The sequence below is a fragment of the Acartia tonsa genome, chromosome 11 (genome assembly GCF_053477335.1).
Source record: "Acartia tonsa isolate MP-2025a chromosome 11, ASM5347733v1, whole genome shotgun sequence".
NCBI classification, from domain to species: Eukaryota; Metazoa; Arthropoda; class Copepoda; order Calanoida; family Acartiidae; genus Acartia; species Acartia tonsa.
Genome location: NC_137270.1, coordinates 35,456,341 through 35,471,694, shown reverse-complemented (window position 1 = coordinate 35,471,694; position 15,354 = coordinate 35,456,341). Strand labels below are relative to the sequence as shown.

General features: G+C 30.8%; 1 protein-coding gene across 1 annotated transcript in view; it reads right to left on the bottom strand.

Moving 5' to 3' along the window:
- Positions 1-880: 880 nt before the first annotated feature.
- The window catches only part of LOC145332084 (post-GPI attachment to proteins factor 6-like), a 97,478-nt gene continuing 83,004 nt past the window's right edge, over positions 881-15,354 (bottom strand). The window contains exons 19-27 of the mRNA XM_080177016.1: positions 14,589-14,674; positions 14,074-14,121; positions 13,584-13,670; positions 8,158-8,204; positions 7,635-7,702; positions 6,796-6,983; positions 5,360-5,424; positions 2,158-2,234; positions 881-1,692 (exon numbers count right to left, since the gene is read on the bottom strand). Coding sequence (XP_080033142.1) covers positions 1,653-1,692; positions 2,158-2,234; positions 5,360-5,424; positions 6,796-6,983; positions 7,635-7,702; positions 8,158-8,204; positions 13,584-13,670; positions 14,074-14,121; positions 14,589-14,674 — 706 coding nt within the window. The 3' untranslated portion in view covers positions 881-1,652. The remainder of the gene's footprint in view (positions 1,693-2,157; positions 2,235-5,359; positions 5,425-6,795; positions 6,984-7,634; positions 7,703-8,157; positions 8,205-13,583; positions 13,671-14,073; positions 14,122-14,588; positions 14,675-15,354) is intronic.

Sequence of the window (15,354 nt, the reverse complement as noted above, 5' to 3'; positions counted from 1 at the left end):
GATGGTTCTATTAAAATATTGACTTTTATTTTTATCATTTAATTTTCAAAAAATACCCTTTTAATCTAGATAATTTATTTATATTTGTATTAAAGGCGTACATATTATTCAAAACAAAGCATTTTATTTTACACCAATTTTATTTTTTTATTGCATTGTTTTCCTCTTAAACAGGCAAAAAATGAATTATAGTTTCTAGAAATAATAGCTTTAAAAATACTTTTTTATCTCATACATGGTGTTGTTTTTATCAGGATTTCAGTTTTATTTGCTAAGAGGTAAACAGAAATGGTATCCTCATCTTAAAGTAGAAAAGAAAGAAGATTTGCGTTGCTTTTGAAAAACTATAATCTAATCATCTTTTAAAAATTTTTGATAAAATCAAAACAGTTGTTTGCTTAGCTTTTAAAAATAGAAATAAAATATTATAAAATGGAATCAAGTATTTATTGAAGCTGTTTATAGTGCCTTAATTATTCAAAAATGACGTCATACAATAAAAATTATTTTTCAGAAAATGTCATTTTAGAATGCCTTTATGTATCTATTTGCACATAAGGAATGCAAAGAAGATAAAGTACAGAAAAGAATCCAGGTAGATGATTTTGCCTGGCTAGCCTGAAACAAAATTGGAACTTTTGAATGTTTCAAAAGTCATTATGGCTTTTAGTAAAATCGCATCATTACTAAAATTATCAAGATATACTAAAATAAATACCTTTTTTAATAATTTACTGTAAGCCAAACCGACTAGCATTCGGCCATTCACAATGAATTAAAACTTTATATATTGTGCAAAACCATGTTCAGAATTGAAATTAAACGTGAATTTAATAAAAAATTACTAATGAATATTAGCACAATATATTTTCTTTTTAAAATGTATTATTTCAGATTTTCAAGTTGTTTATAAGATTTTTATTGCGCAAGCGCAACTTTTCTTCAATTTTCCAAGATATATTTGAGATTTTCGATTCTATGCTTTATCTTCTTTGAAGGAATGTGAATCATTTCAAAATATTTGGAAAATTTCCTTAGAACAAGTATATCAAATTTAACATTTTTTTTGAAACTGAAACAACTGGTTTACTTAATATTTTTCATGTAACTGAATTTATTTTTAATACTTTAATTGTAAATAAGGTCCCTGTGGAAAAATTATTGCTTTTTACTTTATTTGTAGTGGATTTTTTTTAAATTAACAAAAACACATAACAACTGTGCTTTCTAATACAATAGTTATTTATCGCATCGTATTATAAACAGCTTTACGCGGATATAAAGGCTGGTTTTAATCTAATGAAAACATATATAAAATATAATACGATGCTATACATAATTTTTCAGTATGGCTTAGAACCAGTTCTAATCCAGCGGATATTAATCGGTTTCGAAGCCATATTGGAAATATAATTCGGCTCGGCATCCTCCCAAAAGACATCCAACTGATTTTTAAAGTTATAAAACATACGATATACCAAAGACTTTTATTCATATTGCAATCCGTCTTTTCAAAAAAATTACATTGATTTGCGTCAAAGTATCGCCTCTATTTAGCCGAAGACTAATTAAATGAATAAAATTAGATATGTAAAATATTTACAAAATAATAAATGTAAAATATAGAAATAATAAACAAATTTTTAAAAGTTCTACAACTGGTGTTGAGATCCATTTTCTTCAGTGTTCATTCTGAAAATAAAATTAGTCAAAAAACAAGAAAGTATAGATGTATAATAAAGACAACTACCTGGCCCAAGTGGTGGGGACCCTTTTCGTTTGCTAGCAGATTGTTTTCTGCTCTTTTGTATGGACTTGGCTGTGATTATATATCCGACGACATTAACTGATTTCAAGAACCAATACGAAATCGGGAACAAGTCCTCGCCCGTGGGCAGAGTTATATATAGTACATGCCCCCTCTATTCTTTTACTGAGTAGTCAATTATATAAGATATTTGAAATTAATTTGAAATGGAAGCAGTTTTTATTGCCTAATAAAAAACACAATACAAATGACTAACGATAGGCCAGTATACATTTTACCATTGGCAAAATGTATACTGGCCTATTATTGGCCATTTGTATTACATGACTTCATTTTTTCTTAGGCACTTTAAGCTGCTTCTTTATTAGGGTAGGAATTTATAATTTTACCTTGTAACTGTAGCCATATCATCTACAGAACTTTGATTACTATCACTTAAATGTTTAAAACTAGACTCTGGAACGCCCTAAAATAAAGTAAAGGTTTAAAGACTAGATAACAAAAGTAACCCACGACCGTGGCTCAACACGTAGCGCATCAGTTCGTAGTCGGAGAATCTCGGCCCGACACCTGGTCATAACTAAAGACGTTGGAAATGGTTCCTACTGCAGCTATGTCAGGGGCCCAACATAAATAGTTAGAAGCGTGGGAATGCCTTGGCCCATGAACATGCTCAACTCATTTCCTGTTAGGACTTCTCAGACAAAGGTCGTGCAATCGAAGGGTTTGTTATCTGTTGGATGCTACTTAACCTAATATCATTGATCAATGAAAAATCGAAGGAGAATGCCGCTCTTACGAGGAAAGGTAAGTAAGGTAAGTTAGTTATAGTATCAAGAACAGCCAAATGCAAGAAAAGACAGATATTGATTATCCAGTAGAAGCCTAATGGTCAGAGCAATCTTCACAAGAAATTCCATAAGAATATCTCAAACATAGCTGTGTACAAAATGTTTATAGTGCCAACAAAATGACGTCATGCAATAAAAGTGACCAATTACCGGAAAATACACAGATTAAATTACCAATTGCAGGCCAGTGAACATTTTGATTTACCAATGGTAGGCCAGTATGACGTCAAGCTTTAATAAAAGTCCCCAAAGTTTCTAAGCCAACGAATATATGAATGTGTTAATAAAACTTTGGGTACCATTTTAATTTATAGTCCTATGTCCCCTGACTCCCTGGTTATTACAAATATAAATATTATGCTAAACATTCATATGACACTGTAAAAATATTTCGAGTATAGCTTTGAAAACGATTAATACCCGCTAGATTAGAATCGGTTCGCATGCATCATATACTGAAAAATCATGTATAGCATCAAATCATAGACAACTATCTACGAATAATAAAATAAAAATCATAGCTAACAAAACTGTTTTTTTTATAATCTTTCATTTAAATATTCACAGAAAGCTGTCTATTTAATACGATGCGATAAATAATTATTATTACATTCTGTGTTTGAAAAATGAACTGTAATAAATATAGACATGCACTCGAACAATTTTTTAGAGTATTATTGAATGCATCTATTTATGATAAAGCTTGCATATTGCATATATTTTTCATAAGGATTTGGAATACATTATTACAATAAGGCACAATTTTATATTTAATTTATTTTTAGAATAGTCATTTATCCCATCGTATTATAGACATCTTTCAGTGGATATTTAAATAAAAAATTATGAGATTAAAACCAGTTTTATTATCCTCAAGGTTTTTAATTTTGTGATTTTTAGTTAAATTTTCGTGAAAAATTGTCTTTAAAATGATGCTATACATGATTATTCAGTATGGCCGAGAATCGGTTCTCATCCAGCGGATATCAATCGGCTTGGAAGCCATACTGAAGAGAAAACTAGCTTTTTTTATTGGAATAAAAGACCTGTAGAGTAGCTTCGCTAGTAAAAACTAATTTTGTCTTTTGGCACATTTTACTGTTGTTTCAGAATTAAATTAAATATTTATGTTGCTTTAAATTCAACTAAAGTTTTAGTTTAAGCTGTAAAGCTTCTTTATAGTTCGTACAAGCGGCCCAGACTTATATGTATATAAAAATAAAATAGCCTACAACTATATCAGAAACTATAAGAACCCTCACTGAAAAGGAGAACCATATCAGTTAAGCGGTAGCGAGATCCTTCTCTACAGAAAAAAAAACTTACTACTTTATATAATAGGATAATCCTTAAATTGTTAATAATAAGGTTTAACTTTGTCTATTAATATTCATAATAAATCACAAATCTATCTTCCTCTTATAGTCCATGTTATACATATTTACAGGGTGAGCCCAAAATATTTTCTGCGGAATCCCAAGACTAAAGTGCATCTACTATAAGTGTCGTTTGGCCGTTCTTTTGTTTGTACATATCTTATATACTTTATTGATAATATGATATTATGTTTGTGTTTCTTTTTTTCTTCAAATATATTTTATTCGGAAATTGTCAAATTTTCCAATCAAAGGTATTTCTTTGTTAAAAGTACTTTTTGTTTATGTTAAAATATTTTCTGAATCACCCTGTAAATACTAATAATGGGATAATGGATGTAATTGTCTATAAGATATTTTCTGGTTCGCCCTGTAAATACTACTGAAGATGGAAAGTTGAGGGTCTATGAATATTTAATAAGCTGTAAGGTTCAACACAACAGTAATACAAATTCAAGATTTAATATTTTACTACATTTTCAATAAACTTTACATTAGTTCAACTAAGCTTTTCTATAATTAGGGTCGGTCAATACGACCGTACGAGACAGATAGTTTTTTGTTAATTTAGGCATGTTAGAATTGTCCTATCGATTTCAAACTTTGCATGGTGATTCCTGTAGTAGTTATGTACGATTTAGAAAGCGTAGCAACTGTATAATTATTACCAACATATCCGTACGTCCAAACATGTTGATTTTTTAATTTTTCAACAACAAATTTTTATGTGATCTAATTATCCGATTGTTCTGATTTTTAATACAGCAAAGTACAATATTATAAGCAAAGCAACTCTATAATCAAGTCCTAAAATGTAAGTATGTCCATAAACAGTATCCTGCATCAAGAAGTTTTTCAACAAATTTACTCACAATTTGGCTTAGTCTCTTATTCATTTATATTCTGATTATATTCTGACACTATACAAGTGTTAATGTCTGTTTGTCCAACCGTTTCAGAGCTTCGCTTTTATGGATGTTGTCATCCTTGCTTTTACTAAATTCGAAGATTTAAAATGACAATAAGTTTAATCTTAAACATGTTTCATTTAAAGAAAGATATTCAAAAAGATTTTCCTATATTTTCTTTAAATTTTTTAGAGCAAAATGTATTTTTTTCAATATCTAAAGTCCGTCACTAAACAATAACAAAATTTAAAGTTGTACCCTAAGAAGGGGGAGACAATGAAATGTAAATCAAAATGATACCAAAACGCGACATGTCATTCATTCAATTGACTTAAAAACTTTGGGGACTTTTATTATATCTTGATTAGGTTGTACAAACCTTTAGTGTCTAAACTTTTTCACCAATATTTGTCTTTTGTCTTATCCCTTAAGATTCCTGATTTCCCCTGGTTGTACCTGAAACTGTCTGGCGTGATTGTTGAGAGAGGCGGAGCTCCTACTTGATTCTGGCTTGTCAGGTTCTAAATAGGGAATAGTAAAGATATAGTTGGTATTGGAGGCAGAGCTCCTACTTGATTCTGGCTTGTCAGGTTCTAAATAGGGAATAGTAAAGATATAGTTGGTATAGGAGGCGGAGCTCCTACTTGATTCTGGCTTGTCAGGTTCTAAATAGGGAATAGTAAAGATATAGTTGGATATAGAAGGAGAGGTATATGAATAGATAGATAAAAAGATAAATTGTTAGATAGACAGGCAAATTAAAAGCGCAATAGATTGTCCGCTATTAGATTAACTAAAATGAAAAAAAAGAAGCCAAATTTTTAAGACTGCAAATTTATCCACTTTTTCATTTTCTGATTAATGAATTGATTAAAAGTTACAGCATCGATTTGGTTTCTTATTCAGGAGAAGAAACCTTATCTTAGTTTGTCTCTTTAGTATTTATTTAATTCAATCTTAATTTTATTCTCTTAGTTAACTTTAAGGAAGCCTGCAAGAAATAAACCAATCTAACTGCTGAAAGACTGCCACAATTAGACAAATTATCCTAAATTTGAAGCCTTCAGCTTCAATAACAAAAAAAGTTGTTGGCATTTTTAAATGACATTTTAGGTAGAGGAAAATTTTGAAAGTTTTCCATTGCTAATGACAGAAATTTAAAGATAACTACCCAAAATTTGCATATAATTTTATTTCTGGGCGACTTTCAATTAAATTTCTAAAACTTTCAAGTTTTCATCTACTCATTTAAAACTTAGTGTTAGTGGATGTCTTTCAGCAATTAGATCGGTGTATTTCTTGCAGGCTTCCTTGAAATTGAATTAATGAAACATTCTTGTACTATTATGTATTAAACGAGAATCTTAAATAGAACAAAGTGCTAAAAATAAAAAATAAAGTATGGAAGATAAATAAATCACAAAACCTTTATATAAATAAATATATAAAAAGTGTTCCCTGTAGCATAAGCGATAGACCATCGGAAAAGTAAGTTATATACTTGATCAAGCAAATTATTTCCATTTGAAATTGCTGAAAATAAGGATATTTTGTGGCGTAATGTTGGCTTAAAACTTGTTTTGTGCTGTAACTTAAGGAAAGTGGTCAAAACGGGGGGTAAAAGAAGGACTTGGGTTGTGGCGAAATTGGAATTGTTTGTCAGAATCCTCAGGTGAATTCTTTAAAAAAATTTTGCCTCACTAAAATCAGTTTGCCTCACTAAAGTTTTAGTGGGGCAATATTATCCCCTCTAAATTTTTAGCGAGCCTCACTGATTTTTGTGAGTTGCAACAGTTTTTTAAGTTTTCACCTCTGGTCCCTTTTCCTTGGTATAGGGAATAATCACAAAAATTTATCTTAAAAAACTGCCAACATTTCTAACGGATACTGACCATCAAGATTAGGATTTTCTGGCAAGAGAAGCATAATTGCCACACCCTTGGCAATATGCCAGCTGGCGTGCAGATACTGCTGGTGGGTGTGTTCTGGAGCCAGCTGGAGGCACAGCTGGCCAGCAGTTCCCACTAGGATTCCAGGTATGCAGTACAGACCGAGATATTTCCAGCCAGGATAAAATTTTCTAAAAAAGGAATCAATTTAAAATTAAAACTTAAACTGTTTATAATGCAAGACACACAACACTTTGTCTCATTGTTTTTACAGGTTATATGATGCATATTTTATTATTTCGCGCATTTGACATATAATCAGTTTTTTATGTCTTTAGTTATGATACAGTTTTGACTTGATAACGAGTCGAAAATAGCTTAAACCATCGCAGTGCCAGTAAGTATCTGTATATCTATAATACAAAGTAGAACGATGTCTGTCTGTCTGTCTGTCTGTCTATCTGTCTGTCTGTCCGTCCGTCCGTCTGTCCCTTAATATCTCGGTAACCAATGAACCGATCGGATTCTACTCTTCAGGGTATATACCTATTGGTCCTGTGGTGGTTTTAAGCTATTTTCTTGAGGGGTGGGACAACCCCAACCCCCATCCAAAAATGAAAATCCCCAACCCCAAAAAAAAAATTTCTGGTGCTGCCCATAAATTATGGGTGCAGCACCACAAGTAACTAGTAACAAGCCACTAGTAACTCAAAAAGTGGTTAGCAGTTATCGAGATCTTAACAGACGGACAGACATCGTTCTACTTTATATTATAATAGCGGCTTCGCCCTTAGCCTCTAGGACAGACAGACATCAAGCTACTTTGTATTATAGATTTTTACCTGTATGTTGTACATTTCCAAATCCAGGAAATTAGTAGAATAACCGACCCAATCAGGAAAGGAACAACCTAGAAACAAATAATTACATAAAAGTTGTCTATTGTTTTTGCGTAATATTGATCATGCTGGAATGGACATTCCAAATATGCTGTCAATTTTTGATCGCATGGCAAAGCTTAAATTGCTCTCTTCTATACAATTAAATTTTTTGCCATGTGATCATTATATTGGCTGAATTATTCTCATATGTAAAATATTACAAGAAACCAATACTTAATTTTATGCGATGATTTAAGTATTTATTATTCTATGCAAAAATCATACTGTAATTTTTACATTAGCGTGTAAAATGCAATAAAGCAAAGATGTTTCAAATTAAAGTCCATTCGTAATATCTATGGCTGTAAATTTTTGCTTGTTATAATAGACTTATCCTTTTAACTAAAACATTGTTTTTTTCAAATGTCTTATTCAATAAGCTTTGCTTTTATGGATGTTGTCATTCTTAATTTATCTTATGCACCTGGAGTAAGGATGACTGGGCATTTTGCTGGACAGCCAGAGCAATACCTGAAAAATAAAGTCATGTTACTTCATTTTATGATTAGTTACTGAAACTGTTTCTTCCATTGATATTATTTACATAAAATTTGACCGAAAGAAAAATCCATAAAAAAAATAATTCATCCAATACTTTTTAGATTTTAGATAAATTAAAACAAAAATTATTATCAGGGAAAAATTGATTTGTTCAACCTAATCAAGTTATAGTTTTATCTCCCAAAATTCTTTAGCCAACCAATGTTTGGGTACCAGTATAATATAAAGTCCAATGTCTCCTCCCTTTCTAAGTATTATATGGGTTTCCTATGTTGTTGTAAAAAGTTTAAGTTTTACTTTTCAACTTATATTATCAATGAACTCTTGATGAATACCAATATATATAATCTAAAATGGATGAGCAACAAATGATTTTGTGTAATAACCATGACAAAGTATGCAGTAACAATTTATACATCAGACCAAAACTTCAATATTCCAAAGATGTATTTTCAAAAACTGGAAGAAAAAAAATTTGTCAAAACTTTTTTGGCTCAACACACTAATCTAACTTGTAAGTCATTGGAGATAAATTTTTAAAATGTAAATAAAGATCTTTAGCAGTTACGTACTAGTAAAGAAGAAAAAGTTGGTACGCTTCATGCACTGATTAAAACTGTAGATTAATTAAAGGTTTTTTTTTAAATTGCTTAGACCTTAACTTGCATCAAAGTATTTAAAATTGATGATTTTATAAAATAAAAGACGTGTGGTAATAAATAAACATCAATATTCTCAATTCAAAATTAGGCAAAATCTGAGAGGGGGAAATATTGGAAATTCAACACACCCAAACACACATACATTCACCAATAATGCTTAACATATAAAATGTAATACATAAAATTTGTTTCAAAATCTTATTAATCAATATTTTAAGAATATTTTATTTGAAAATAAAAGAAGAAGCCCTAAAAAACAGCAAAAAAGCAGTTAAGGGATGGACAGACAGCCATTTTTTTTTGAAACATGAAATAATCAGACTTTTTTAACTATATCAGCTTGGTTAATCTAAATTTTATTCATTGACTCTCCACAGATAGACAACTGCGCAACTTATATAGTTCTACTGGTACATATTAACTATGCAAGTAGCTCGGAATCTCGAATCAATTCAATGAAAAAAGTGATTATAAATATTTGGCCGATTAATTTGAATTAAGGGATGGACAGACAGCCATTTTTTTTAAACATGAAATAATCAGACTTTTTTAACTATATCAGCTTGGTTAATCTAAATTTTATTCATTGACTCTCCACAGATAGACAACTGCGCAACTTATATAGTTCTACTGGTACATATTAACTATGCAAGTAGCTCGGAATCTCGAATCAATTCAATGAAAAAAGTGATTATAAATATTTGGCCGATTAATTTGAATTCCTTTCACATAGTTTAGAAAGGTTGGATCAAGTCGGATAGGATGGTCTTTTCAAGTATGGCTTTGAAGCCAATTAGTATCCGCTGGATTAGAACTGGTTGTGATTCGTACAGAATAATCATGTATTAGACAATTTTCACAAAAATTTTAACCTTAAAAAAAACATAAAACAATCTTTGTTTTATTCTTTCGGCTCCTTGGGGCAAACAAAACAGAAATGGGACTGGCTTCATAACAAATGCTTTGACATAAAAAAAGTGAGTTTTTGCGCGTTTTTATCTAGCAATGCAATCCTTGTGGATTATTGCATCTTAATAACTCCAGATAAATTGTATGTAGGCTTGTGCAAAATTTATTGATTTAAGCAACTAAGATTTGGAGGTTAACCGTTTAGCCGTAAAGATACCAGAACAATATCAACCTTCTTCGTAAGCCTAACTTAATCTGTAAAGTTTTATGTGTGTGTGAGTGTGTGTGTGTGTGTTTGTGTGTTCGGAATACTTGAACCATCATTAGGTAAATTTCTTCAATTCTAATAAATGAACACAAGAAAAAATGGTGGCTGTGCCCCTAAATTCTATAAGAAAAAAATAGTCCTTAAACTTACATTTTGTACCACACGTCCTTACTTGGAAAATCATATTCTGCAAATTATTAGTGGCTTCGCCTATAAATTCTTATCTTTTTATTCCAAATCGGAGAGAGGGGAGGGGATAATAACTTTAAACCATCCTAATTATCTAGAAATAAGATAGCATAAGCCTCATAAGGATTATCTTTGGTATCAAATCTCTGTATCCCTGGGCCTCATAAGTATTATCTTTGGTATCAAATCTCTGTATCCCTGAGCCTCATAAGTATTATCTTTGGTATCAAATCTCTGTATCCCTGAGCCTCATAAGTATTATCTTTGGTATCAAATCTCTGTATCCCTGAGCCTCATAAGGATTATCTTTGGTATCAAATCTCTGGGATCATTTCCTTTCCGCATAAACTTAACATGCACCATTTTTTACAACCATAATCTTCAGAGCCATTCTTGCAAAAATGCAAAAACAGCAAAAAAGCTAATCCTTATAATAAAATAACAGGATGTATGTCTGAATGTTCAAAACTAATATGGTTCTCTTTTACAGGGTAGCTTCTCATAGGTCCTGGGAAGGTGTGAAACTATTTTGGGGGAGGGTACCTCAGATTTTTTTATATAACGAAAACCGATGTCACAGAAACTCCTAATTGCTTTTTAGTTGGTTTTGATATAGTTTATGGCTTGGACAAAATATAATACAGGTATACAGGTACCTAAAACTTTGTCAACGAATAAAAGGATAAGTTTATAAAACTTTGGGTACCAGTATTACTTACACACCAATATTCCCTCCCTTTTATGCAAAAACATAGATGCAACTTTTAGTATTTCTATATTCAGATAAAATCCAGGGAGGGAGGGGACATTGGGGTATTTATTACACTAGTCCCCAAAGTTTTATGATAACGTTTTCTTATTCGTTGGCTTAACAACTTCGGGGACTTTTGAATTTTGATTGTTTGGTTCATTAATTGTCCAAACGTTTCAACAACTAATTGTATTGTACAAAAGTGATAATTTTGTGTATCATCATTGGGGATGTGCATAAATTAATCTGACATTGTCTTATCCCTTTGGATCCCTGTATAAATCCACCAAAATAGAAATAAAAGATGAACTCTATCACAAGAAGGTAAAAGTTATACAAAATACAATGTGAAAACTAGGAGATTTTTGTTGACATACAATTTATGAGACTTTTTATATAAAGCTTAAGATCTCAAAAACTACTAAACAGATTTAGTTATACCATTTAGGTAAGTATCAGAAAGTTCCAGGAATGGTTTTAGACTTTTTTAATTTTAGATTTGATCTATTATGGTTTTAAGCTATTAGTCTGCCTTTTTAGTAAACTTTTGAATGCAAACCCCCTTGATGCTAGGGCCAGAGATGCTAGTGTCGACTGCATTACTTACATACTATGGACACGTCGTTATAAAGTTTTACTACATTACTGTACTGTACTTATTTCAAAAATAACCTAAAAACATTCCAAGGCTTTGACTTGGAAATAAAATAGGCTAAAACTCTACGGGAGCTATGCTAGGCCTTCCTAAAATAGAGAATGCAAATGGTTCAGTGGTTAGCAGAACCTTAATGGAAAAACTTAACAAAAAACCTTACTACTTTTTATATAAGATAATTATTTTTGCTTTTAGTTAAGGTTGTACCATGTAACGCTTTTCTTATAATGACATTGCTTCTACAGATTAATATTACCATATATAGATAGAACAAAAGTTTTATAGGGTTATTCTATTCTGTCCTTTTTCTAAATAAAGAAAAACTTTTCTAATTATACTTTTCTCTTTTCAATGCTTTAAGGTCAAATATTGCCAGAAAAATTAATTGAATCTTAAAACATAAACAAAAATCGAAATATGACAAACTAAGTTACATGAAAATATCAAAAAGCTCAAAAAAAATAACAAATGGACAAACGGACAAATTGAGTTTAAAAGCCAATAATCTTAACAGAATTTTAAGTAATACAAAATCAAAAACCTTGTGTATGTTTTTTGTAGCATAACCGACAGACCGACGGACCAATCGTTCATAACGTTACGAACAGACAAAGTGAATTATAGAGTAGCTTCACTACGAAAAATATATAATTAACATTTTCTGCAATTTTAGTTAAAGTTTTTTATATCAGTTTTGCTTTCAAAATGATGTCATCCTTGTTTAGGCTATTAATTTATCAAGTTTTTTCTTCCAGTTTTGTTTGGAAGAAACTATTTATTTGTAATAGAATCTTACAAACACACATTGTAGTATAAATCAAAACTTTATCTAGAAAATGATTTGGTAATTTCTCTTTTATGGCTTTTGGAGTACTCATAACCCCCTAATCCTACTTTTTCTTATTCATTTAAATAATGTTTCTTTTATTATTTACCTAGTTAATACCTAATTAGAGATGAATTCTCATTCAAATTGAACGTAGTATAACCTTTCGAGTCACTTTCTCAAGCGATTAATATATCTGCGGGGCCTTCATATTCTTTAATTATCCTAACTAAAACTAAAACAAGCATATGCATTTATTGCCCAAAATTTTGTTTGCGGAAACTTCCAAATATTTCCAGGTGAAAATAATAAATCTCTCTCGTGCAGTCACAGACATGGACTTGGATTTATAACCATACATAACCATCTGTTTGTTTGTACCGAAGGATCTCGGTAACCGCTGATATAGTTATCCTTTACATTGAATCTTCTCGTGGGTCCTGGGAAGTTTAATATTTATTTTGGGAGAGGGTACCACTACCTTCCCAGGAGAAATCCTCTCTAGAAAAAGGATTGGGAAACTAGCTTTGGGTAAAACAATACGTTGAACTGGATTGTTTTTATTAACGTAATTATTTCAAGATTTGTGGTAGATTTCCTAACTAAAAAACTAAATATGTTGAAGTTTTTTAAGAGTACTTATCCGATCCGTGGGAAAATAAGGCCGGAACTAGGCGATAAATATTTACACTGTGATACCATGTTCTTACGTTTAGTAGGTCAGACATATGTATGGTGGAAATGCCCTATCGAATCAAAATTTTTCTGATCTTTTATATAAGAAGCTTCTATTTATCCTATGAAGTGATAATTCTGAATTATAGCTTTTATCTTAATCATCTTTGGGTTAAAGTAATAGGATGTGTTTCTGTCTGTGAGTCTTTATGCTTTTACGGAAAGATTTCGCTAACCGATTGACCTACAGTGATCTTCTTTTCAATGAAGCTTCTCACAGGTCAAGTGAATGTTTAATAAATGATGGGAGAAAGTACCTCTTAAGAGTAAGGGGAAAAAAGGGCACATCCACTAGCCTATGCAATTATATAAAAACAACCTTTTTTATAAGCACAGCTGTTCTACAAGTATTACCTAAAGCGCCAACCATATGGAATAGAGCTCGAATTGTATTTGGCAGAGCTGCAATCGCCAATAGAGTCACCCAACATGTCAACACGCCTAAATCAAATAGATGTATTACACTAGATGGTTAATTAGTAATAATAATCCATTATGCTGAAAATTAATTATTATTGATTTTTAGAACAAATTTTTTGGTCATAAAATTTCTTCAAGCTAAGCTGTATCCTAAGAAATTAAATTTGATATATAAATAAAAAACTGCTCTTTTCATGACAAAATGTACAATGTACACATTTTCTAACCAATTATATGGTCTGCTTGTTCCTTCACTGTGTTACTAATGATCAAATTAAGGAATGGGACTTTTTATTCGTTGAAATGATTTTAAACCATTTGAGAATTTAGCATTTTAAGATGAAAAATTAGAACATAGTATATATTGATATTTTAAAATGCAAAATAAAAAAATTATTTTATTAAAAAAATATTTTTTTAATACCTGTCGCAATATCACAGAATTGTAGGACAGAGAAGTTCAGAATACAAACTAAAACAGTTTACATTTATTAACATGTTTTTATTGTTCAAAAAATCAAATCATTTAAAAATTATTTTAAAAACTGTTGTGCCTGCAATTTATCCAATTTTACAATAATATTAGCATACAATTTGTATGGCATGGCAGTCGCACCCGCGCAGATAAAACAAATATCTATCTGTGCATATTATTGGAAGTATTAGTTAAAGCCGCTCTCAAAAGTGATCTAAAGGATAAGACAATTGCTGATAAATTTATGCACATCCCCAATATTGATAAACAAAATTATCCCTTCTGTTGATCAAAATTGATAGAAAACTCAAGTTTATGAACCAACCAATCAAAATTCGATGAAAGTCACCATAGTTATAGCCAACGAATAAGAAAACGCTATTTTAAAACTTTGGGTACCTGTGTAATAAATAGCCTATTGTCCCCTCCCTCCCTGTAAATCCTTAGATAATAGTAAAATATACCTGAATAAACGTCCTGGTTGCAGGCATGGAACAGAGAACTGGATATCAGGTTGGTAAAGTAGACAAAGGATTCAGAATAATGTCCCCTGAAAAAAACATAAATATTGGATATATTATTACTTGGATCTTACACCAGATTTTCATGTTTTATAATAGAGTGAAACACGCAACGGGCTAAAATAACGAATTATCCCTTTCAACCCCTTCGGAGTTTATTTCGGCTTTGTTTGCTGAAAGCCTAAGCTAAAACGAAGTTTTAATTTTAAGAGTTTCTTTATATTTTTAGTTTGAATTTATCTATAAAACGATCCAATACACGGTTTTTCAGTATGGCTCATATCTAGTCTTTATAAAGCGGAATTAAAACAGATTCGAAGCATTACCGGATAAAATTTTAATGTTTTTTTTCTTGGAGTTTTTTTGTAAGTGAGAATGTATGAATAATCAAGTGGGAACAGAAAGTAATTCTAAGTAACTTCAAATATTTACTTCACACAGATTGGGATAAAGATTATTTATTTCTGTTGGATTAAAACCGGTTCTGGGCCATACTGAATAATAAGGCACTTCTATTTATTGCATTTTAAGGCTACTATTGGATGCGACCTTAACATCTAGAGAAACGATAAGGCAGTATAATAGCTTAAAACCACCCACGAACCTATTTTAAGCTTTCCTCACATCGAGAACTTAATAATTTCAGTTACTAGCGATATCTTGACGCAAAAACAAACTTAACTTACTACTTTATCTAAAAGTACTAAAT